Raw genomic sequence first — 25906 nt, forward strand, 5'->3', positions numbered from 1 at the left:
AGATTTAGCTTTTTCCTCCATCTTTTTAAGTACTTCTTCGGCTTTGTTGCCAAACAGGTGGTCTTGGTTTAAGGGAGCATCCAGCAATTTAGCTTTAACATGATCTGGCAAATATTGCTCCTTAAGCCAAGCATGCCTTCTAAGTACAGACCCAGTGACAGCAGCCTTGCAAGATGCCTCTAATAAATCAAAACCACATTGCAAAGTATGTTTTCCAGCTTGTTCAGCAGAATGCATTAAATCCTGTAAATGTTTATTTTCAGCACAGTCAGGAAACAACATCAGTTTCTGTTTAAGCAATCCAGTAATATGCTGCTGATACTTTAACATATGAAACATATGAAACTGGCAGTTTAAGGCCCTAATGGCCAAGGTTGCAGAAGTGTATACCTTCTTACCCCATCTATCCAGCACTCTGGAATCTCTATCAGAGGGGGTAGGATTTTTGGCAGTAGTAGCCTTAATGTCATTGGATCCCTGTGAAATGGTCTCAGGATCCGCAGTAGGATTTTTAAAGAGGAACTTGTGAGAGTCAGGAACCCTGTAATACCTATCAGGTTTTCTGGGAGCAGGAGATAAAGAGTCAGGGGCCAAGCTAGATTCCGAGAAGGCATCATCAACAATGTCCAGTACAGGGGGGATAGCTAAAGGCCTGTGTTGGGGCAGGAGTAAGAAATCCCTAAGCCTCTTTTTAGAGTCAGAGAAATCCTGGCTTTCCCAGCAAAAATGCTCCCCAAGAGTATGCAAGGTTTAACCAAAAGAGAAATCCTCTGGAGGGGAAGCAGAGGGAATGGAGTCCTCTGCATCAGAATCCTCATAGGTAGATAAGGGTAAATCCTGGTCATCAGAGGAAACAGAAATGTCAGAGTCCTGATCAGAAGAATCAAAAGGAAAATCAGTCCTACGTCTCTTAGAGGGGGAAGGGTGGCTTCCCCTGATTAGAGTAATAAGGTCTTCAGCCATTCTTATGATTTGTTTTGTAGGCATAGAGGCTTGACCATGCGGTCTTGGCATCAGTTTTTTAGGCATAATTCGAGTTTTAGGTCTTGAAAAAGAAGATGGCATTGGTTTAATATGCAAGTCAGTAGGCCTGAACACACCCTCAGAAGCCGGTGTCTGCACAGTAGCTCCGGACCCATCCAAGGTAGAGACATCCGCATGTTCCACAGTTTTAGAAGCATCCCACGGCATACCGGACTCCAAATGGGTCTCAGTAGAGGCCTGCGAATTTGAAGTAGCAGGTATCAGGGGCTGCGAAAGTGCCACACTGAGTACCGGCGAACTGGTGACTAGCTTAGGAGAAGCATCGTCGGCAGCTTTGGACCTATGCGGTCTGTCTCTCTCTTTACCTTTGCTTTTTTCAGAATGTCCGTAGTGGGGTGGCTTACCAAAGCCATTTCTGGATAATTGAACCGAGTACCAAAATATTTAGAAGAGTAAATAAACTGACGACAAATAGTTTGTTGTTTAAATAAGGCACAAAACTGACAGCGAGGTGCGTCGTGGTCAGGGCCTAAGCAGGGAATGCAGTACAAATGAAAATCTTTATGAGGTATTTGCTTTCCACAAGAAATACAATTGTTAACTTTTACTGACATCAGTTTAGAGCAAGAAAAAATTTCTCCAGTGGGGTACATGGCTTAGTTGACTTTGGTTCTGAAACTCTAAATCAAAAATTTCATGAGTTGGCCGACCGGCACTTGCGAACTGCTTCTGCTTCGAGCACCACACAGCAAGAAAGACTGATGTAATGGCATCAGCTGCATGCTTTATACCCAACTACCTGACATCATGGAAGATGAGACAGCAACCGATGCAGGACCCAAGACTTTGATAATCAGGCCGACTGACGGCTACTGCAAGCAGATAACCCAAATGGGATGACTGCAACAGTGAAACACAAAGAACATCCACCAAGTCATAAAGCATCCCCTCTGAATGATGTAGAGGACCCAGTTTTCTGATGTGATTTTCTGCCAGGAGGGTAGGGAGAGGGTGAGACAAAGGGATAGGGGGGTGTTTGGGCTTAGAAGTTGGAAGTCACAGTGAAGGTGGTCTGGTTTGGTCAAACTGGCTCCAAAAGGGGGTGGTCACAGGGGTGGAAGGAAACTTGGGAGTAGAGCTTTTCCTAGGTTGCCTACATCCCTTTGGCTGAGTTGCCAAGTGGGAGGACTGTCTCCTGACAAAGAAAGTTCTTTGTGGATAGTTTATGTGACATCTGGGAATAGGAGACACCAGCAAATACTTCAGGTTTTGAAGTTATTTTCCCTTTTCTTGAAGAGATTTAAGAAGTTCTGTTGAAGCCTGTCCAAATAAGGCTTTATTTTCCAATGGGGCATCTAGCAGTTTAGTTTGCACATCCATAGGAAGTGGCTGAAGTCTCACCTAGGAATATTGCCTCAGTACTGAACCTGATGCAGCAGATTTTGAAGAGGCTTCCACAGCATCCAAACTGTACTTGATAGAGTGCCTAGTCACCTGAGATGCTGTGGAGAGTAGGGTGTTAAGCTGGGTTTTTACTGATGAATCAGGAATCTCAGAGAGGAGAATAGTAGCCTTGGAGATGGTGTCCAGGACATACCTGGCCATGTGTGTTTGATAGTTGAGGGCTCTTACAGCCAGAGTTGAGGAGGTATACACTTTCTTCCCTAGTCTGTCCATGAATTTGCTGTCTTTATCTGTAGGGTAGAGAGCAACAGAAGGTAAATGTCTGGATGTTTTATCAGCAGAAACTGCAATAACTGCTGTGTCCGCAGGGGGATTCTTGAATAGGAATTGGGTGTCCTGAGCACCTTGTAAAAATGGTCAGGACATTTAGTGGCTGGAGGTTGTGAATCTGGGGCCTGTGAAGTGGCCAAGAACGCATCTTGGAAGGCAGGTAGCAAAAAGGGCACAGCAGAGGGGGATGGCTGTTCCTTCTGAAGCAGGTCAAAGTACCTTTTCTTAGTGTAAGAGACCTCTGAGGCCTGCCACTTAAAATGTTCCCTCATGAGGGAAATGGTATCCCCAAAGGTGAATTCTTCCCCAGGAGACTCAGAAGTGATAGAATCCTCTTCCTCTGGGGTAATGAATTTCTTAGGAGACTCTATTTGCGAGCCGTAGGTCAATGATTCCTCAGAAAATGAATAGTCTTCCTCTGATACCTCTAAAGGGGGGCCTGAAGGAGTAATAACTGGTGGTTGTTGTGTCTGTAAGGCATGGAATGCCTTAAAAAGATTCTGTGAGAAAACTTCCAATCCAGGACAGGTTGAGGCTCTGGAAGCTTTAATTTTTGTTTTCTCTTCATAGGGGCAGACAGCTGAGTATGAGTGGGAGGCGACATCTGGGTGGATGGTAGGGAAAGATTTGGCCCTTCTGACTGTATGAGCCATGGTTCCCCTCTGCCATTAGGATCTGATGACTGATTAAGCTCAGAGGACATACTCATAGTTTCCGCCATCCCAGCTTCCATTCAGGTTCCCAGGTCTAGTTGGGAAACGGAGGTCTGAAAAGATGCCGGGCTTTCATCTGCCGCAAGAATCTCTCCTGACATCATGTGGCACAGCGTGGGAATCCAGCCTGATTTTCTTGGCCTTCTTCTGTGGGGGCCCATTGGATGTGCCTACTCCACCCTCTATACTGAGCGTGAGACACTGGAGTCTTTGCTTTTCTAAGTGTAATTTTAATGCGGCCAGATGGCTGCGGAGAGTTTTAGGTGCAAAGGATTTGCAAATGAGGCAGGACGTATGGTTGTGGGCCTCGCCTAAATAGAATACTCACTTTTTGGGCATGCTGTTGTGAGGAATTTGTCTCCTACAAGCACACATCCCCTTTCTAGTGGACATGTATGTCTTAGAAACAAAAGACAAGGGGAAACCCCAACAGGATACTTATCTGTAGCAGTTGATTGTACCAGTCGTCTGAGAACAAGCAATCTGTTTCCTGAACTGGCGAACAGGAGTCCAATGTTCACAGCAGCAGAAAAATTCTGCAGAGGGTACGTGCAGAAGTCACTTTTATATCCTATGTCAATTTATGGCTCTGACATAGGACATCACACATACCCGCCTGCTCCAAAGACTATGGTATACTGGCCAGAAGGCTGCAGGCAGCAACCTCCCTACTGTAATGAATACTGCAACATAAGAACAGAAGGACATCAAAGAATATAACCATAAAAAGTCAGAGTCTCTGCAGACTGGCATTTTGGTTTTCCGAGCATGTATACTCCACATATGGAGTGATCCGATGTCAGGATCAAGCACTTGACCATAAGTCCATCAGCCAAAGCTCTTAACCACTGCACCACCATGCCATGATAACATTTAAAGAAGATGCTATAAAGAAACAGACAAAAACAGAAGACTGTCAGGATGTAAGAAATCTAGAAATAGAAAAGAAGCACCATTCAATTAATATACAGATAGACAAGCATGGCTGAGAATCTAGAGGTAAACTGAAAACTGTAATTAGATAAAAAAGCCTTAAAAATGTAGTGTATTTACGCATCATACCATTTGTCCCTCTGTAGCATACTGGAAGCTGACATAATGACCACAATTATGCACGCGTGAACTACATGTGTACCCAACTCTTTCTGACCTCCAATTACTGTAACATTCAAAAACTGACCTACACCACTTTCACTGTACCATTACACTAATGCAGCCTGCAAAACCTTTTTACAGTGGCAAAAGACTGAATCAAATTAGTAATATGGAGAACATAACACATACTGTAAATGTATATCACATACATTTACAATTTGCAATTCTTAAAAGAAGGCAGGATTTGAATGAGCTATATAATGTTTGACCGACTGGATAGATTATAAGAGATATATAATGTTTGCAGCTACAATTATGTCAACATGGTTTATGATGTATAATGTTTGCAACTAAAATTATGTCAGTATGGTTTGGTTTAATTTATATAAATGTATGATTGTCTATGTTGTATGTGATAATTTAATAAAGAGGTTTCTTGTTTAAAAAAATAAATACATTTACAATTTGCAGTTTGTCACAGTCTTTAATCAGAAAAGCGTACTGATGATACTAAGACAGACATTGATAATTTATAAAGATCTTACCCATGATGGAAACCTGTGAAGTGGAGGAGTAGGTGGCTTGATTACAGGATCAGATTCAGTAATTTCTGGACTTACTGACTCTTTCAGTATTAGGGACAGACTACTCAATGATGCAGTCTCCAAAGCAGCATCTTCACATTTGTCTGTATCCATCTCATCAGGAATGTCATCGATATCAGTTTCCTCAGCCTGCAAGGAGTGAAGGGGGAGAGCTATGGGTTTAAAGGAGCACATATCGATATTCACAACATGCGGGATGTGATCTGCTGCAACCTGTGGTTGACTGTAATGCTTCTTTGCCAACTGTAGGCTGTCCCTGGGTGTAACTGGGGTCCTTGCTTTGGGAAGAGTCATGCTGTTGCCTACACTGCCATCTTTTATTGGAGGGCTCAACTGAAGGGATGCTGTAGAAGGCACACTAAATGAAGAAGGCTGATCTGGAGTTAAAGCAGGAGATGTGATAGGACTGGGCATATTTATTTCACTTGAAGATGATGAAGCAGCCAGTCGTTGTGAGTGAAATTTGGTGTTTAATTCATTACATAAATTGCCCCTTTCAGCTGTCCTGCTAATACATGAGGAAACTGACACAGTCTTGCAATCCAATGACTGGAACTCTTTTTCTGTTTTAGTTCGCAAAGGAGATAAGCTGCACTTAGTCAGTTGAGAAGGCACCATCCTGTCATCAGTGCAGTTCATACTAGGTTTACTAGTTGCTGCTGGAATAGACCAATCAAAGCAGGTAGTTTCAACCCTTGGACTAGTTTTGCTGTCTTTCTCTTCACCAGCATTGTCTTCTACTGTAACTGTCACAGTTAGTTGAAGGTCCCCTTCTTCTGACGCTTGCAGAGTTTGCTTTTTGTTATTACTGCAGTCCTTTGAAAACTGACAAGCTTTTTCAGTTAATGGTGAGATTAGCAATCGCTGTATCAACTGTGGACAGCTTTGGCTGGATCCGACCAGATGTCCCTTTTTTTCTACAACTACAAAATCAGAAAAGTCAAAATGAGGCAATGCAAACATCTCAGATTTTAAAATATATCTACAATTAAAATGACAGTTACATTTTGTCCTTCCTTCCCACCCAACAGAAGGTTGTTTTTCGGTCTTTCTGGTGCATCCTAGCTTCTAGCCTCCCAGATACTGCTTAGAGACTTCCAAAAAAGTACATTTTTTTAAGAAACTCACCATAACGGTAGATGTTGGAGTAGGATCACTGTTTTAGTAGAAGTTTTCCTTGCATAACAATATTAGCCATTGGGAGACATCATCTCTGCAGACATCAGGTATAAGCAAACACATCACTGATGCTGGATCAAAGGTCTGCACCCACAGATAAAGCCTGTAGTTGGACTGTATAACCTTATATTCTTTTTTGTTGGAATGAGAAGGAATGAATATATAATGGAGAGGGGAAACAGCTCTTCAAGCCTTCATAAAAGTTACTATGAAGAAATGGCAGAGAGAGAGAGAGAGAGAGAGACTGGGGAACTGAAATGTAATTAGAGCCCTGTCTCACATGGAGAATCTCAGCTACATCCTTCCTGTGCTCATTTTAAGTGAGAGTAGTGAAGGCGAAGAGGGAAGAAAGGAGAGAAGGAGATGGGGAGTGAAACAGACGCTGAAGACTGTGTGCTACTTGCCTCTCTAAACCCACACTTCAGCCCGTAAATAAGAGTGCTCTTTGCATGACTCATCCTCCTGCAGGTAGACAATGGAAGAGAACCTGAACTACTACAGTTACCTTGGTCAAATATCTACTGTTAGGGTGAGATTTTCACAGAACTGTACTATGTTCTGCCAAGGGATCACTGTTGAAGTGCAATTCCTTACATATGGCAATAATCACATTGCGTTGATCCCAACTGGTGGGAGAAGGCACAGAGGAAGTCACTGCAAACATTCCCTTTTAGAAGAGGGCTTACTACACTGTCATACTAATGCCTACCCTATTCCTGGTTGGATATCCAAATTACAGTGCTTGGAAAAGTGTGCATGGATAACAAGGTAGCTGCCACATAGATAATCTGGGCTGCGACATTCTTAAAGCTGATGACCTAGCAACTGCCCTCATAGAGTGAGCCCTTATCTGATCATTTCATGGTCTTGCCATGTTTTAAGTAACAAATGGGTACAGTTGACTAGCAATTTGGACACAGTCTGTTTAGTCCCTTCATTGTCTTGTTTAGCCAGTAAGAAACAAACAGTTGTACAAACAGTGCTTAAAACATCTGTGTACATTCACACCATGCAAATGTCTTTCCATCTGTTTTGAGGTTTGGGAATGAATACAGGTAGATGGGGCTTGTCTGACCATAAATGATCTGATAAAGATCACTCTACCAGGCAGCTGCTACATCATCAGCTTTCTTTAAACATGTCACAACCTAGAGCATCTGTAAGGCAGCTACGTAATTATTAATGAGAGCATTTCAAAACAACTTGTGGCATGTAAGAGGAATAGGTTTGAAGGCTAACCATGTCTTTATGGAAGATGGTGAGTTTCCTTGCACATGAGGGTCTACAGTTTAAAAATTCTTTAAGACACGTTTATAGACACTAAAAAGGTTATCATTCTGAATAAGAACTTCAATGGATCAAAGGCTGCTGGCTCAAAGAGTTCTAGTGTTAACCGTTTCCGCCACAAAGTTTACATATTACTGAAGTCAGATGGCCATCCTAAGGTGTGTGTGTGTGTGTGTGTGTGTGTGTGTGTGTGTGTGTGTGTGTGTGTGTGTGTGTGTGTGTGTGTGTGTGTGTGTGTGTGTGTGTGTGTGTGTGTAGCCCATTTCAAGAACTACTTCACAAACACATGGTGTCCCACGATGGATGCAGAAACATACAAGAAGAGACTGCAGTTATCTGCATCTTAATAAAAGATTAGGCGAGACCTGCCAAAAGGTCTGACAAGTATGACATCATCAGGGCAGCCTTGCTAGTGTTTTGTCCTGGCCCTTTTGTTGTACCAGATGGAGGATCATCTCCAGTTTGCCATGACTTTGCTTTACTGAGTTTATTGGCTTTCTTTATAATTTTGAGCACATCCTCAGACAAAGGTTCTTGAGAGAAATCACAGTCAAGATCTTCCATCACCATCAGCCTGAGCTCCTATATGTATGGGTGCACCATGGTACCTGACTTGTGTGTGAGAGCAGGTCTACATTTAGTGGTTGACTGAAAGGTGGGGGTCCCTTCAGTAAGGCCCAATGCTGCCTGGGCCTGTAGGCATAACTAGGATTACTCTGGTCCCTCTATATTTGTCTTTTGCAGCAGAGTGAGCAGCAGAGGAGCAGGGAAGGGTATAAACAAAGTCATTTGATGGAAAGGAAAAATCATCCACTGCTCAGATACTTCTGCAAAAGCAAAGGAGCTGTTGGGCCTCCCAGAAGGTGAACAAGTCCAAGTATGGTACCTTCCACCTCTCAGTGAAATGATCCAAGTCCACTTTTGCTTAGGTGCTACTTGTGACTGCTGATTAGAGTGTTTCTCAGAAAATCCACTGTCTGGTCATGGTCTGATCAGATATGTGGCCTTGAAGGTCATGCTTGCCTGGATGGCCAGTTCCCAGGCTTCTGTGGATAATTTGTAAAGGGCACATGTTTGTGTTTCTCCCTGTCTGTGTATTACCACACTACTGTGGTACAGGTTCATAGGTAGGTAGTAGGCTATCGGCCCTGGGGCCTATATAAGCCTAGCCAAAAATGTTCCCTGGCTTTTGCCACCCAAGAAAGTTATTTTCCTGTGCCCCAGTCTAGCAGAGCCACAGAAGTCAATTTCCTATTTCCCATCCAATTGTCGAGATTTTTCTTAAAGAGGGCTAATGAGGAGCATTGCTTGACATGAATGGGTAGTCTCTTCCAAAGCATGGGAATTCTCTGGGACAGGAATCTATCCCTCCAGCATGTTCTGTTTATTGTGGTGGTAAGGTTAGGTCCCCTGGAGCATGTGGCTCGGAGGGATTGGGGTTTCTTTAAGTGTAGCATGTCCAACAGATTTGGGTATGACATGCCTTTGTATGACAGGCAAAGGTTGCCTCTGAGTACATGATAAGCGATGGAGTAGAGCTGGAGTTTTTTAAGATGGTCTGTGTATGCCATCTGTTTGAGGCCAGTAATCTTCTTAGTGAGGTATTTCTGTGGCCTTTCTAGTTGTTGTAGATGTCTTGCAAGGTACATGCCAAACGGGTCATTGTACTATATAATGGGTCTGATGAGGGATGAGTAGAGAGGAACAATGACCTCTTTTTTTCTGATGGTGAACCCCTTTGCAATGAGGTGCGCCACGTAGGATTTTCTGACTACTGTGGTGATGTGATTATCAAAGGAGAGACTACTGTCTACCTGTGTCCCAAGGTCTCTTATTACACTTTCGGTGTTTAGTAGGCTACCGCCTATGTAGTAGTTCATGGGTACAGTGTTTTTCTCAAAGGGAATGACAATGCACTTCTTGGCATTAAGCTTGAGGTCATGACTTTGACACCAAGCATCAGTCTCAGTGAGGCCCCTTTGTAGAATTTCCACATCATTAGGCAATTCTATTATGGCACCTAGTTTGCAGTTGTCTGAGAACTTCATTAGCCATAGACCTGCTGTATTAGCCTGGAATTCTGAGAAGTAGATGCCAAACAGGAGAGGACCCAGGACTGAGCCTTGTGGTACTCCATTTGTCACCGGTCTGAAGTTGGATTTGCAGTCGGCTTACTTTCACTGTGTGGGTTTTGTCAGTGAGCCAATTGGCCACCCATCTTGTGACATAGGGATTTATGCCCAGTCTAGTGAGTTTGTCTAGTGAGTTTATCTATAATTCCAGAGTGGGGGATGGTGTTGAAAGCCTTGGCAAGGTCAAAATAGGCTGTGTGCACCACCTTACCCTCGTCCACGGCTCTGGTGACTGCTTCAAAGAAGTCAGTCAGGTTTAGGAGACATGACCTACCTTTTACAAACCCAAACTGAGTGGGGTCAGGAGTTTGGAGGTTATCTATGTCCTTGTTTATAAGCTCCAAGATGATACGTTCCATGGCCTTGCAGACCAGGCTCATCAGACTAATGGGGTGGTAGTTCCCAGGGTCCATGGTGGCGCCCCCTTTGTGGAGTGGGATAACCGCCACTGTGCACCATTCAGTAGGCACAAAGCCTGAAGTGAGGCTATGACTGAACATGGTACTTAGGTGGGTTGCCAGTTCATTCTGTAGTTCATGCAGAACGCAGCCTGGGATGTTGTCAGGTCCCATGGATGCTATGTTCTTGGCTTTGGAGAGTGCGGTCTTTACTTGTGCAGCCGTGATTACATGGGACTTTGCATTCTTCCGGTATAGTGATGGGCTCTTTGGGGGGGTGAAGTTTGCACTGAACCTGTCTGCCATGATGTTGACAATATCAGTTGGTTCTTTATATCTAGTGCCACTGTGTTGTAGCTCAGAGCAGATATATGAGTGTCGCCATTGAGATTCTTGTTACAGCTGTAGAATGCTTTGTGAATGCCTTTAGAATCTGTGGCGATTTTATTTTCGTAACTAGCTTTGGAGGATTTTATGAGAGATCTCAGCTTCTTACTGAGGCTGACCAGGGAGTTTCTGCAATCAGGCAATTTTACTCTTTTTTGCAACAGCTTCTTCCTCCTGTTGTAGAGTTTGTTTACGGCAGGGGACCACCAGATTGGCTTCTTTTTTTTGGAGGGTAGCGTCTTGGTTCTGCTGGGGATGGCATGATCTGTGCACTTGTATATGTGCTTATACAGTGCATTTGCATAGGATTCAGCAGTCGTACCTCTATTTTCTATCGTGAAGCTTGACACTTCTGTCTTAAGAAGCATGAAGTTGGCTTTGGAGAAGTTTTTTACGGTGGCTTTCTTAATGGGGGGTGGGGGCTGGATATTGACGCCTAGGGTGATTAGCTTGTGGTCGGATCTGACCAGCGAGGAGTTGACCTCTGGCGTGGAACATCAGTTGCCCATATTGGTAATGACCAGGTCCAGGATACTGCTGCCCCTGGTGGGGGGGTATGGACAAGCTGATCCAGGGCATTGGAATTTATGAATTCCTGAAAGTGTTGAGCAAATGAGTTAGTACACGAGTAGTTTTCCAAGTTGATGGTGGGGTAGTTAAAATCACCCATTATTAGGGTATTGGGCTGTATCTTAATATTACCCAGTATATCAAGAAACATGGAGTGGGCATCCTGGGGCATGGTGGGGGATCTGTAACAAGCTACAACCTGGACTGCAGTCTTGTCCAGTGTTAGTTGCACTTGGATAACTTCGGATACATTATGTTGAGCAACTAGCCTGAAGGTGTGGATATCCTTAATGAATATGGACATGCCTTCCTCCTTTTGAGTTTTGGTCCAGGTTAGTTGGCCGAAAGGTGTGGTAGGAGTTATAGCCTGGTAATGCAGGGGTGCTCTCTAGAGCCTTGAACCATGTCTCCGTCACTGCACAGATGTCGATGTTCTCCATTTTAAGGAGTGCCTCGAGTGAGTGCATTTGAGGTTTAGACTTCTAGCACTGAGTAGCATTACCCTCAGATTTTGCTTGCTTATACCTGCTACAGTGGTGAGTTTGTCATTTGAACCTTGCCTAAAAATATCACTATAGGGGTGGCAAGAGCCTTAGCCAGTATCCGGAATCCCAGGGGCGACAGGTGTAGGCCATCTCTGGCAAAGCATCGTGGTCTGTCGATCATGTCATCCAGGCAGACAGACACTGGATCCTCTTAGAATGGCACCAGAAGCTTAGCCAATTGTTGAAGTCAATCATTTTGTCCTTGCATTGTGGTATCATTAAGGATGATGGCAGGATGCTACTCAAGGCTAGGGTCATACCTGCCTGGGCTACATGATCCAAGAGCTCCTCCATGTCTCTTTTCATGTAGTCCAGGGAGGTACATCTTAGGTCATTCACACCAACATGGACAATGACAGAGTCATATTTGTACTTGTTGTGGAGTGACCTGAGTGCTTGCGTTATGTGGCAGATCCTGGCACTAGGCAGGCAGCTGACAGTAACTTTCTCCTTGTTTAGCCTGGTGAGTGGGACATCAGTGTGCCTGACTATAAAGTCACCTATGACTAGTGTGTCGGGTATACTGTTTTGCCTTATGGGCTGAGGATGAGTGGCACACTGACTTTGTGGGCTATGTGTCATTTGGGTAGTGTTGTGGGGTGGAAGGTTGCTTGTGCTTCAGCTATGGAGGTCTCTATTGTTTGGGCAGATTTTTGTTGAGACCCTCCGCAAATGTAGGTGTGTGTTTTGTGTTACTATGTGTGGATTTAGGTGGTGTAGGTTTTGATGGACTATGTGTTGAGTGTGGTGTGGTGCAGGTGTTTACCTTCTCCTCTTGACTGTCTAGTACAGTCTTGGCTGGAGAGAGTTTGGCTTCCAGTTTGGCTATATAAGTGCATCTCTCACAGGTTGTAGTGTTGCGTGGTAGGAGGAGAGGGTTGTCAGTGTACTACTTCTTCTTTCGGCTGCTCCCGTCAGATCAACTGTTTCCATTTCTTCCTGTCCTCTGCATCTTGCTCTGTCACACCAACCACCTGATGTCCTCCCTCACCACATCCATAAACCTTATCTTAGGCCTTCCTCTTTTCCTGTTACCTGGCAGCTTCATCCTTAGCATCTTTTTTCCAATATACTCTGCATCCCTCCTCAGCACATGTCCAAACCAACGTAATCTTGCCTCTTTGGCTTTGTCTCCAAAGCTTCCAACCTGGGCTGACCCTCTAATATACTTATTCCAAATCATGTCCATCCTCGTCACATCCAGTGCAAATCTTAACATCTTCAACTCTGCCACGTCAAGCTCTGACTCCTGCCTTTTTGTCAATGCCACTGTCTCCAACTCATATAACATAGCTGGTCTCACTACCCTCTTGTAGACCTTCCCTTTCACTCTTACTGGTACTCGTCTGTCACAAATCACTCCTGACACTCTTCTCCACCCACTCCATCCTGCCTGTACTCTCTTCACCTCTCTTCCACACTCATCATTACTCTGAACTGTTGATCCCAAGTATTTAAACTCATCCACCTTCACCACCTCTACTCCCTGCATCCTCACCATTCCTCTATCCTCCCTCTCATTCACACACATATATTCTGTCTTAGTCCTGCTGACCTTCATTCCTCTTCTCTCTAGAGCATATCTCCACCTCTCCAGGGTCTCCTCCACCGGTTCCCTACTCTCACTACAGATCACAATGTCATCTGCAAACATCATAGTCCACGGGGACTCCTGTCTGATCTCATCTGTCAACCTGTCCATCACCATTACAAATAAGATAGGGCTTAGAGATGAACCTTGATGTAATCCCACCTCCACCTTAAATGCATCCGTCACTACCACCGCAGACCTCACTGCTGTCACACTACCCTCGTACATATCCTGTACAACTCTTACATACTTCTCTGACACTCCCGACTTCCTCATACAATACCACAACTCCTCTCTAGGCACCCTGTCATATGCTTTCTCCAAATCCAGAAAGACACAATGCAACTCCTTCTGACATTCTCTGTACTTCTCCATCAACACTCTCAAAACAAACATTGCATCTGTAGTGCTCTTTCCTGGCATGAAACCATACTGCTGATCACTAATCATCACCTCCCTTTCTTAACCTACCTTACACTACTCTTTCCCATAACTTCATGCTGTGACTGATCAATTTAATCCCTCTGTAGTTACTACAGCTCTGCACATCACCCTTATTCTTAAAAATCGGTACCAAAACACTTTTTCTCCATTCCTCAGGCATCCTCCCACTTTCCAAGATTTCATTAAACAATCTAGTTAAAAACTCCACTGCCATTTCACCTAAACACCTCCATGCTTCCACAGGTATGTCATCTGGACCAACAGCCTTTCTGTTCTTCATCCTCTTCATAGCTATTCTTACTTCCTCCTTGCTAATCCACTGGACTTTATGATTCACTATCCGCACATCATCCAACCTTCTCTCACTCTCATTCTCTTCATTCATCAGCCCCTCAAAGTACTCTTTCCATCTGCTCAACACACTCTCCTCGCTTGTGAGTATGTTTCCCTCATTATCCTTTATCACCCTTACCTGCTGCACATCTTTACTAGCTCGGTCCCTCTGTCTAGCCAATTGGTACAGGTCCTTTTCTCTCTCCTTAGTGTCCAACCTTTTATACAACTTGTCATATGCCTTATCCTTAGCCTTCGCCACCTCTCTCTTTGCCATGCACCTCATCTCCATATACTCTTGTCTGCTTTCTTCATCTCTCTGACAATCCCACTTCTTCTTTGCCAACCTCTTTCTCTGTATACTCTCCTGTACTTCTTCATTCCACCACCAGGTCTCCTTGTCCTCCTTCCTCTTTCCAAATGTCACACCAAGCACCTTTCTAGCCATCTCTCTTACTAGCTCTGCTGTAGTTACCGAGCTATTCAGTAACTCGTCACTGCCACCCAGTGCCTGCCTTAACTCTTCCCTGAACATCACCTCACAATTACCATTTTTCAATTTCCACCATTTGATCCTCAGTGATGCCCTCACACTCATCTTCCTTTTCTTGATCACCAATGTCATCCTACAAACCACCATCCTATGCTGCCTAACTACACTTTCCCCTGCCACCACTTTACAGTCTCCAATCTCCTTCAGACTGGCCCTTCTACATAAGATATAACCCACCTGTGTGCATCTTCCTCCACTCTTGTATGTCAACCTATGCTCCTCCCTCTTGTTAAAATATGTATTCAACACAGCCATGTCCATTCTTTTCGCAAAATCCACTACCATCTGACCTTCTGCATTCCTTTGCTTAACACCATACCTACCCATCACTTCCTCATCCCCTCTGTTCCCACATGAGGCAATTACTACATTGCCACAAGATGCCCAGATTCAGCAGGTAGACAAGGGGACGTATCTATGACCATATATACAGTATTAAGACTAAAGATAGAATGAATGCATTATATCGACATATTGAAAGTAAAGGAAATGAACATCAATTTAAATTCAGCATCCTTGATATTATAGATATAGACCCAAGAGGTGGTGATTTTAAGAGTCTATTGGCATATAAAGAGACATGGTGGCAAATATGGTTGGATGCCACCACCCCACCAGGTTTAAATGAATGTATTTCAATTAAATCATTGCTATACCCATAAAATAAACTATTTATATAATTAATTAGTTATGAAAGCAGTGTTTTTTATAGAAGAATAATTTTATTATTATAATTTTATTAGTATAGATCTCCCTGATTTTAGTATTAGTCATACACTTATTAAAGATATTATAAGTTATTATGAGTTTATGAATATGTTAGAAAAATATGTATTTGAATATATGTGAAATGCTAGTTTAAAAACAAAGTAGTATGTAATGCATTTTATTCTATTAATCATATAACAGAAAGGATAAATTCATGTGTAATTGCAAGTAGTTTTGAAACTGCAGTGTGGCTTGTAGCAAATTGACCTCCGACCCTGGCAGTTGCTAGCTTAGCAAGTTTTAATGTTTATGCTTTTCACAAGTGATTATCTGCTGGGTCAGGAAATTAAATGTGTGAAATAATGAAATCTTCTGCTCTTTCCTGCTGGGATGATTTGGCCTTGTATATGTGTTACTAAGATAGCATGCAGCTGGTGGGAAAGTGTTACAGTGAACAAAGATGTGTATTAGAAGATTGAATCCGCTATTGTATTCGAACTGATGTGAAACCTTGAAGAAGTAACTTTACAGAAAGACATTATGTCTGACCAGGTGGATAGCAAGGCCGTATTGTTACCAGAGGAAAACTTTTTTAAAATATACAGCATCAGCAGTTTTTATGAATAGAGGACTGTAAGCTAAAGTGATGTAGATGCCCTGTGACATACCACATCAGTAAGGTGGGCACAACTTGAATGTAAAGACTATAAAATCTATAACACTTCCTGTTTCATGTTAGACAAAATTCTGTACTTGTACGTTTTTTGCCTCCTGGTGTACACTAGTAAACTTTTGAACCTGAACCTCCTGTGTATTGAATTCTTGATTTTATTTAACAGTTTGGTCCTTCTTAGCCGGAAATCCCTCGGACAGCTGCAGATCAGAGTCTACCAGTGGTCGAATACTGCGCAGGAGAAGTTACCAAAACGGTTCTTCTTGGGTGAAAAGACCTCCGACTGAATTGTCGTTTAAAGAGGCTCCAGGATGACTCAATACCGGAGGCTCAGGTAGGAAGATTTTGCCTTTTTTCTGTTTTAGATCAGGGACTAGGTTACAGTAAATATTGTTGTCAAGATTTGTTATGCAGATCAGGGACAAAAGGAAGTACTGTATATTTGGTCATAGATCAGGGTAACAGAATAAGGTAGGCAGTTATTCTAGATAAACTGTGAAAAGGAACTGAACTTTTGATATCATGTGATAAGAAGGGTTACGTAACATTTTCTTTTAGCATGGGAAATCAGTGCACTAAAACATCGCGAGATCCGCCCCCTAACCGAAGACACAAAATACATGCAATTACAACGTTCCGATAACGTTAGGTATTATACGAAATGGGTTAACAAATATGAATTTGATGGTAAACTAGATAAAACTTCACTAGTTAAACTCCTTAAGCAACTTAAATCTGATGCGGGAGGTCAGGCAAAAAAGCAACGCCAATTAGGCATTCCTCAGGCACACCGGTGGATTGAGGAAGCAAATCGTAGAGAACAGAAGATTAAAAATTCAAAAACATTATTTTTAGACAAAGAAGATAATAACTTAGTAATAGCAACAGCTCCTCCTCCTCCCTTGCCCTCCTTTACCCTTTTCAGGATATGTATCCTGAAGTCTCAGCAAGACCACAACCATTTGTCAGAGATCCTATTGAAACTAGGCCCCGAACGCGTAAAATACATAGGGACGCAGAATCATATCAAATAGAAAGAAACCTACAGGATGAGAATGAGGAAGAAATATGCCCACTTATAGAGGTCCCAAATCCTCAGGCAGGACAGGAAGGGCAGGACCCAACACTCTTGGTATATAGACCATGGACACTGGAGGATATCCGGAAAGCTACTGAGGGAATCCCCCATCCGAAAGTTAATTTTACGAAATTTTTAGAAGATTTACAAGGCATGAGGTTGAGTTACCACTTGAATGGGGAAGAAGTAGAAAAAGTAGTAAGACAAATTATAGGTCCAGATTGGCACATGATTTGTGGCACCTGGAATCCTCGTAATGCAGAGCTCAAACCACTCCCACATAGTAACGCAGAATTAGACAACAGAGTGAAAGTTCTTACAGACCGAATCTCTGAGAAATGGAAACCTAGAGCAGACTGGACTTGCATTAATCAATGCATACAACAGGAAAATGAGACAATAGATGGGTACTATGCTAGATTATTGGAATGTTTTAATAATCATAGTGGTATGACGGTTCCTGAAAACCAAACGAATGATTCCCCGTATGAACAACAATTAAAAAATGCATTTTTGAAAGGTTGCATTGCACCTATCAGTAGCTTCATTACGAAGCACATGATAGACCATCGAACAGGTAGGCTACAAGCCTTACTTGAATACGCTAGACATGCTGAAAGACATTTTAATAGCAAGAAGAAAAAGAAGGCGCAAGTCTTCACTGCTGAAGACGGAGCTTTAGTATTTGTGTTACAGTCAGGTAAAAAGGGAAAGAAAAATGCCCAGGGAAATAAACAGTCTGACAAACGATCAGAAGATTTTGAAGAGAGAAAAAAGAGAGGTGAATGCTTCAAGTGCGGGAAAAAGGGACATCTAGCAAGGGATTGTAAGCAGAACAAAAAGGTAATTACAGAAGATAAGGGAGATGAGGACTGACTATATGATAGTGAAGATACATCATGCAAAAGTCAGAAATCATCAGGAGAAGTTAATAAACAGAAAACAAATGTAAATGTGATAGAAGGAGTAGAAGAAGTGCAAGTAGATATGGAGGATGAAGGAAGTGAAATTTTGGATTTAGCATTATTGAGCCTAGAGCTCTACTTAGCAGATACAAAACCGGAAGTTACACTTCTGGGGAAGGAAGGGAAGTCAAATTCCTGTGTGACTCAGGAGCATCATGGACCCTGATACACCCCTCCAAGTTACCAGAACATTCTGAATCACCTGATTATATACTAGTGAAAGCTGCAAATGGACAGCTATACAGGGAACCACTTTCCCATGATATAGCAATAACTGACCCTGTTTCAGGTATGACCCAAAGAAGTAAAATTGTTGTTTCTGCAAAGTGTCCAGTGAACCTATTGAGCAGGGACCTTATGCAGATATTTGGCATAGCAGTAGTTCCAACTGTACAAGGTATGGAGGCGCAGAGACAAATGGATACTTTTGTGGTGCGATCGGAGGGTGAAACTTTTTACTGGTACAGCCAGGACCTAGTCACGACTGTTCCAGGGGCGGTAACCTTGGAACTGATGAATGTAGCCATCAGTAAAGCCCCCTCCCTCGACACAGATCGACAGCATTTGTTACACTGTACTCTATACTACTGTACTACACCAGGACCTGATAGAGAGTATGAGCAGGAATTGTTCAGAAATCGTGCAACTAGATTAGTTTTACGTACTTTGTACTGGGATACTGAGGGGAACAGTGTAGTTAGCTGTTCATTACCTCAAGAATTCCTTGCATTATATAGATCAAATCGATTACCACATGTCAGCTTGACAAAGAACAAAAATGTAAAATGGGCAGACTTAGGAGAAAAGGTGACAAGATGGGAGAAACAGACTGACTTAGAACTGTCAGAACAAGGGATACAGAAACAAAAACTGAATTGGTTGACACAGACACATCCAGCTGTACACTTGCAATCTAGCGAGGACAGCTGATTAGCATTTTATTAGAAGAAGAAGAAAAAGCCTTATGTGAAATTCCAATGACTCTTTGGTCGACAGGAAAGTCAGATGTAGGACTTATTCGAACAGCAGGACCAGTTACAATTACACCAAAATCAGCCTTTAGACCGAAGAAAAGACAATACCCTTTGAGAAAAGATGCAGAAATAGGAATCAAGCTTATAATAGCAGCATTACTCAAAGAAGGAGTACTGGTAGAATCTCCTGATTCACCATATAATACACCCCTATTTCCTGTTAAAAAAGCAAATGGGGAATGGTGGATAGTTCAAGAATTACAAGCTGTAAATAATGCAGTGATACCCAGAGCACCCACGGTGCCAGACCCACATACTTTGTTAAACGATTTGAAACCGTAACAAAAATATTTTTCTGTGGTAGATATCAGTAATGCTTTCTTTTCAATACCTATACATCCTGATAGTCAATATTGGTTTGCATTTACATTTCAGGTTAAAGGGATACCTATACTCGACTACCACAGGGATATTGTGAGAGCCCAACAATATTTGCACAAAAAATGGCTAGAAACCTGGCAGGGTTTACCCCACCGGGAGGTAGTCAAATTCTACTTTATGTAGATGACATCTTGCTAGCAGCCCCCACCCAGCAACAATGCAGGGAGGATACTGTAGCGTTATTGAAATTTTTAGCAACACAAGGACACAAAGTAAACAAAAGTAAGTTACAACTTTGGAAAAAACAAGTTAGATACTTAGGATATGTAATATCCAATGAGGGTAGAATATTAGACGAGGAAAGAAAAACAGCAATTTTGTAAGCACCCAAACCAGCAACCAAGAAGGAAATGATGTCCTTCTTGGGAATAACTAATTTCTGTCGGAGCTGGATACCAAATTATGCTTTGGAATCTGCTCCACTGACTGACTTAATATATAAGACACCAATGGCAGCACAAGATATTTTACAATGGACACCTGAAGCAGAAACGGCTTTCTGCAGGTTGAAGCAGTTGATAGCTTCTTCATTAGTTTTAGGACTCCCAAATTATCACAAACGGTTCTTTCAGACCATAGATTGTAAGCAAGGATATATGACGTCAGTGCTGATGCAACAACATGGGGACAAGCAATGCCCCATAGCCTATTATTCATCACAGTTAGACCCAGTGGCGTGATCTTTGCCTCATTGTGTACAAGCAGTAGTTGCAGCTGCAATGGCAGTACAGGCTTTGGCCTCAGTGGTGTTATTCCACCCTCTCACATTGAGAGTGCCTCATGCAGTCGCAATAATTTTACTGCAAGAAAAAGTAGCATATCTCTCTCCTGCTAGACATCTTTCATGTATGACTATACTGCTGAGCCAACCTCATATGACAACTGAATGATGTACGACATTAAATCCATCAACATTACTCCCAACTCCTACAGATGGCACACCGCACAGCTGCCTGCAGGAAATTGAACAATTAATTAGCCTTGCCTAAACAAGATCTTACAGATATGCCCTTGGATGATGCCGAGGTGACATATTACGTGGACGACTCATGCAGAAGGGGCCCTACAGGAAAGAATCTAGTGGGGTATGCAGTAGTTACAGACACTGAAATTCTAGAAGCCCAATCCTTAGCACATAACTTATCTGCACAAGCAGCAGAATTGATAGCTTTGACACGGGCATGTACTTTGGCAAAAGACAAAAGTGTAAACATATATACTGATAGTCAGTATGCTTTTTCTACAGTACATGTATTTGCACAACAATGGAAAAATAGAGGAATGATAACATCTAGTGGAAAACCAATTAATCATGCGCAATTTATTTTGGAATTATTAGAATCTATTCAGTTACCTACCAAAGTAGCTATTTGTAAATGTGTAGCTCATACAAAACAACAGGATAAGATTTCGAAAGGCAATGCACGAGCTGATGCAGCTGCAAAGCAAGCAGCCTCAGACTCAGAAACTTTACTCTTGAATGAGGAATTACAACCCTCTGAGATTTTAGATTTAGACATGTTAAAAACAATGCAGATGCTTACTACAAAAGCAGAAAAACAGAAATGGGAAAAACAAGGCGCAATTCTTGAAAATGGACTGTACATTTCCAAAGAGAAGAAACCGATATTGCCGTCTAATTTATTTAGATATGCAGCTTTGTTGAGCCATGGGCAGTGCCATGTCTCAACAGGGGGGATGGTACAGTTAGTAAACCGAATATTCCAAACATATGGATTCACAAATTACACAACAAAATTTTGTGCAGCTTGTCATACTTCTAACAAGCATCATGCACAAGGGGCATTTAAACCCAAGCAAGGAAGTTTTCCTATACCACCGTATCCATTCCATACTATTTGTATGGATTTCATAGAATTGAATAAGTGTGAAGGAAAAAAGTATTGTTTAGTCATTGTAGATATGTTTTCTAAATGGATAGAAGCTTTTCCAACCAAAAATCCGGATGCAGCAACAGTGGCGAAAGCCCTGATAAAAGAAATAATCCCTAGATTTGGCATTCCGGAAAGGATTTATAGTGACAACGGCACACATTTTGTGAACCAAACAATCCAGCAACTTGGGAGATTTTTTGGTATCTCCTTGAAAAACCATTGTGCCTACCACCCACAGTCAGCAGGACTGGTGGAAAGGTACAATGGTACCCTCAAGAATAAACTTAGGAAGTTAGTTGAAGAAACCCAGAAGAATTGGATACACTGTCTGCCTTTAGCACTGCTGAGTATGAGAACGGTTCCAAATGTGAAGGGTTTGACTACCTTTGAAATGATTTTTGGGAGAGCATATTATGTGCCTCAGTGGAAAGCTCTCATGCCTGCAGAGCAAGAGGATGACAGTTCATTAGCTAGTTATATGAGGAAACTGTTAACAAATAAATCTGTTTTGCAGTTTAACTCTTTTTCAGATAAGGAACAGACCAGACCGGTGGAAGCAGTTTTGGCCCATGGGATGTGGGTGTGGCTGAAAGTGACGAAAAGAAAGAATTGGGCGAGTCCAAAATGGGAAGGGCCGTACCAGGTGCTGTTGGCAACACCTACTGAAGTCAGAGTGGCTGAGAGGACGTCCTGGGTCCATTTGACACACTGCAAACCGGTAAAGAACTTTCAACTTGATAAAAACTTTGTGACTGATATACAACAAGGGCAAGATGGCCAAAAACAAAGTGAATAGAAATTTAGATCAACCCTAGAGATGTTGCATAATCATTTTGCTGAGTATACATTTATCGACTATAATTGTGACAATTTTCTTCTTGTTGTGGTTTTTCCTACACTCAACCACACAAGTGAAAGTGGGAAGACGTGACGAAACGTCTATAGACTGGCATCCAAATTTTAACACATACCTAGCCATGAAGCGTGTATATGCAGAGACTATGAACATTTCAAATTGCTGGGTTTGTACAGCTATACCAACAGCATATGGAGGACTGATAATGTCCGCTGTCCCCTTGGGGATAAATGAGACTTGGGAGAATTTACTCTTTGATACAGGAACTGTGAGATCACAGGACAAAATAGCTTTATTTTTACCTGTCACACAAAAAGGAATTGTATGTTTTTACAAAAATTATACTCTCCAGGTGGGCTGGAGCAATTGTAATATAACCATATCTTATCGGTGTTATATTAAGAATAGTAATGGCAATATTCTTTGCAATACTAATTATGACTCATATTTGAACTCACTGAAAACAACCACGAATGACATTCGCAAGCATCCTGTTTTGTTTAAACAATGGTCAGTTATAGACCAGAAAATGTTTCATGCAGGGTTAATGCGTATTAGTACTAAAGTAGAAAACTGTTATTTTATTTGTGGGAAAAAATCATATAAATGGTTACCTGAGAATTGGTCCGGCAGTTGTTTTTTGGGTTATCTGGTTCCGGCAATAAGACATACTGCAGAATTACCTTTGGGTAAGATACGAAATGTAAGAGAAGTAGCTCGGAAACCTGGAGGTCCAGTCGAGAAACCTGTAAATCCAGTTGGACGGATCAAAGCTGGCTGGAAAGACCATAATAACGTGAAAGACAAAAGTAAATTGACTCATATGGACTTGAGTGACAGTGTTATACCTTGAGCAGGAATATTCCCAGCATATGGAGCAGTCAAATCGATCTGGGAGCTGAGGAAGTTGTCAAAACTTCTTGAGGTAATGAGTAATGCAACTTTCTCTGCCCTAGAACTGGTGACTGATGAACTGAATGCAATGAGAACTGTTGTGCTACAAAATCGAATGGCTCTTGACTTCACTCTAGCGGCGAGAGGTGGTACGTGCACATTTATCAAAGAAGAATGCTGTGCGTACATACCAGACAATAGGCATGAAATTAACAACCACCTAGAGGTAATTCAGCAAGTATCAGCCATGACTGAACCAGGCCCAAACCCACTGACAAACTTTTTCCAGAATCTATTTGGGGGGTGGGGTTCCATCCTAATGAATATTCTGATTGCCATTTGTGTGGGTATACTCCTAATAGGAGCATGTGTTTGTTGTGGCATTCCCTGCATGAAAAGACTAATCAAAGATTTTATTGATGTATCTGTTACTGAAACTTTGTACCAAGATAGTGTGATTGAAAAATTGATCTCAGATGACATTTTTTCTGAAGTATAGATCTAACATGGGTGGGGGAGGTGTAAATAATGTGGGAAGAAATAGCCAGGGAATTGTTATGGCTAGGCTTGTATAGGCCCTAGGGCTGATAGCCAAGTACCAACCTATGAACCTTTGAACCTATGAACCTATGAATGACTCATCTAGCTGAAAATCCTTAATGGAAAAGGTTAGGAGATGAAATGACATTATACATACTTCAAAATAGAATAAAATGTATTAATAGGAGGGAAAATGTTAGAAAAATATGTATTTGAATATATGTGAAATGCTAGTTTAAAAACAAAGTACTATGTAATGCATTTTATTCTATTAATCATATAACAGAAATGATAAATTCATGTGTAAATGCAAGTAGTTTTGAAACTGCAGTGTGGCTTGTAGCAAATTGACCTCCGACCCTGGCAGTTGCTAGCTTAGCAAGTTTTAATGTTTATGCTTTTCACAAGTGATTATCTGCTGGGTCAGGAAATTAAATGTGTGAAATAATGAAATCTTCTGCTCTTTCCTGCTGGGATGATTTGGCCTTGTATATGTGTTACTAAGATAGCATGCAGCTGGTGGGAAAGTGTTACAGTGAACAAAGATGTGTATTATAAGATTGAATCCGCTATTGTATTCGAACTGATGTGAAACCTTGAAGAAGTAACTATACAGAAAGATATTATGTCTGACCACGTGGATAGCAAGGCCGTATTGTTACCAGAGGAAAACTTTTTTAAAATATACAGCATCAGCAGTTTTTATGAATAGAGGACTGTAAACTAAAGTGATGTAGATGCCCTGTGACACACCACGTCAGTAAGGTGGGCACAACTTGAATGTAAAGACTATAAAATCTATAACACTTCCTGTTTCATGTTAGACAAAATTCTGTACTTGTACGTTTTTTGCCTCCTGGTGTACACTAGTAAACTTTTGAACCTGAACCTCCTGTGTATTGAATTCTTGATTTTATTTAACAGAGTATATTTAGAATGAATAACTTTTACATGATTTTATATGAATTTATAAATATTTTTAGCTGAATACTTATCATTTATTTATTTATTTAGTATTTATTGAGCAATTATAAAGTTAGTATCATGTGTCTTTTTTCCATGTGCATACACATTACTTCTTCCATGTGCATATATATTTTTAAAATGTTAACAAATGGTTAATACAACTTTAAGGAATGGTGAATGTTTCTGGCGCCACTAAAGTTATTTAAACAGTGTAACAGTTATACGCTTTAGTTCTGATGAAGACCAGCTGATTTGGTTGAAAGTGCTTAACTTTCGCACTTCGCTGTTTTTGTGTGTGTTTGCAGTGGTTTGTCATATCAGTTCGTTTGTTTGTCTCAATAAACTGTGGATTTACCATTATTTTGGCAGTCGTGGGCACTTATTGGTGGAACCGGAGAACTTTTAGACAAGGGAAAATACTGGGAGCTGACCATTAGACATGCCTGGATAGGTGCTTACTAATTTAAGTAGTAAAAACTATTTTCCTTCTAACAAGTGAGGAAAGTTGAATGCTGCAGTAATTTGTAAATTATTTACTGCTTGCAACGAGTTTTGAACAAGTGCTGAGCAGAAGGAAACAGCTTTAAATGCTAAAACTAGAAAACTGGCTAGTTCTAAGGGAAAATTAGAAGAGCAGACTTTCTGACACTGGGACTAGTTTAAACTAAGTTAAATGGTGCTGCGTGATGCACAAAACCGTGCAAACACGGGTTTTTAAACAGAAAGATTGAAGGTATAGAAATACCCCAAAATGGCCAGTAAAAAGTACAGTTGAGTACACTTACCATAAATGTAGATGTTCAAGTGTATTCACTGTTGCAGTCATCACATTTGGGTTATCACTCTCAGGTTAGCCCTCGGCCAGCCCGAATACCAGAGACTTAGTATTTCTGCATCAGTTGCTGACGCTTGAGGACTGACTTCAGGTTGTCAGTAGTATACAGGAAGGCAGCCAATGCCATTACATCAGTTTTACTTGCCCCAACCTGTCAGGAGCCCCCAAGTGGGAGGCCAGGCTCTGGTGTATGAACCCCAAAAGTGGAAAATAAATACCAATATGTCCCTTGTAAGGAAAGGAGAATAACAAGGAAGAATGGTAATAAAAGGAGAAAGAGAAGAAAGGGGGATGGAGAGAGGGAAACCAGGACTGAATACACTCAAACATCTACATTTATGGTAAGTGTACACAACTGTACTATGTTTTTGTGTTTCACTATTGCAGTCATCACATTTGGGTTGATTCTCAACGCTGAGGAAATGGCTGGAGGCAGTCAAGGAAACTAGGGGCTGGCTAGGATCCCTGGAAGACTGCAGAGGCAAACCCTGCCCTGGATTTGGAGAAGAGAGGCAGGTGATGATGATTGGT

At 41.8% G+C, this 25906-nt stretch overlaps 1 protein-coding gene across 2 annotated transcripts in view; it reads right to left on the bottom strand.

Annotated features, from left to right (window-relative positions):
• Positions 1–25906, bottom strand: part of LOC122804322 (pleckstrin homology domain-containing family H member 1-like) — a 1703720-nt gene that overhangs the window by 755337 nt on the left and 922477 nt on the right. For both annotated transcript variants that reach the window (XM_044074112.1, XM_044074113.1), the window contains one exon: positions 5072–6054. In XM_044074112.1, the coding sequence (XP_043930047.1) occupies positions 5072–6054 (983 nt within the window). The remainder of the gene's footprint in view (positions 1–5071; positions 6055–25906) is intronic.

The sequence above is a fragment of the Protopterus annectens genome, chromosome 6.part0 (genome assembly GCF_019279795.1).
Source record: "Protopterus annectens isolate FY-2018-M chromosome 6.part0, PAN1.0, whole genome shotgun sequence".
NCBI classification, from domain to species: domain Eukaryota; kingdom Metazoa; phylum Chordata; order Ceratodontiformes; family Protopteridae; genus Protopterus; species Protopterus annectens.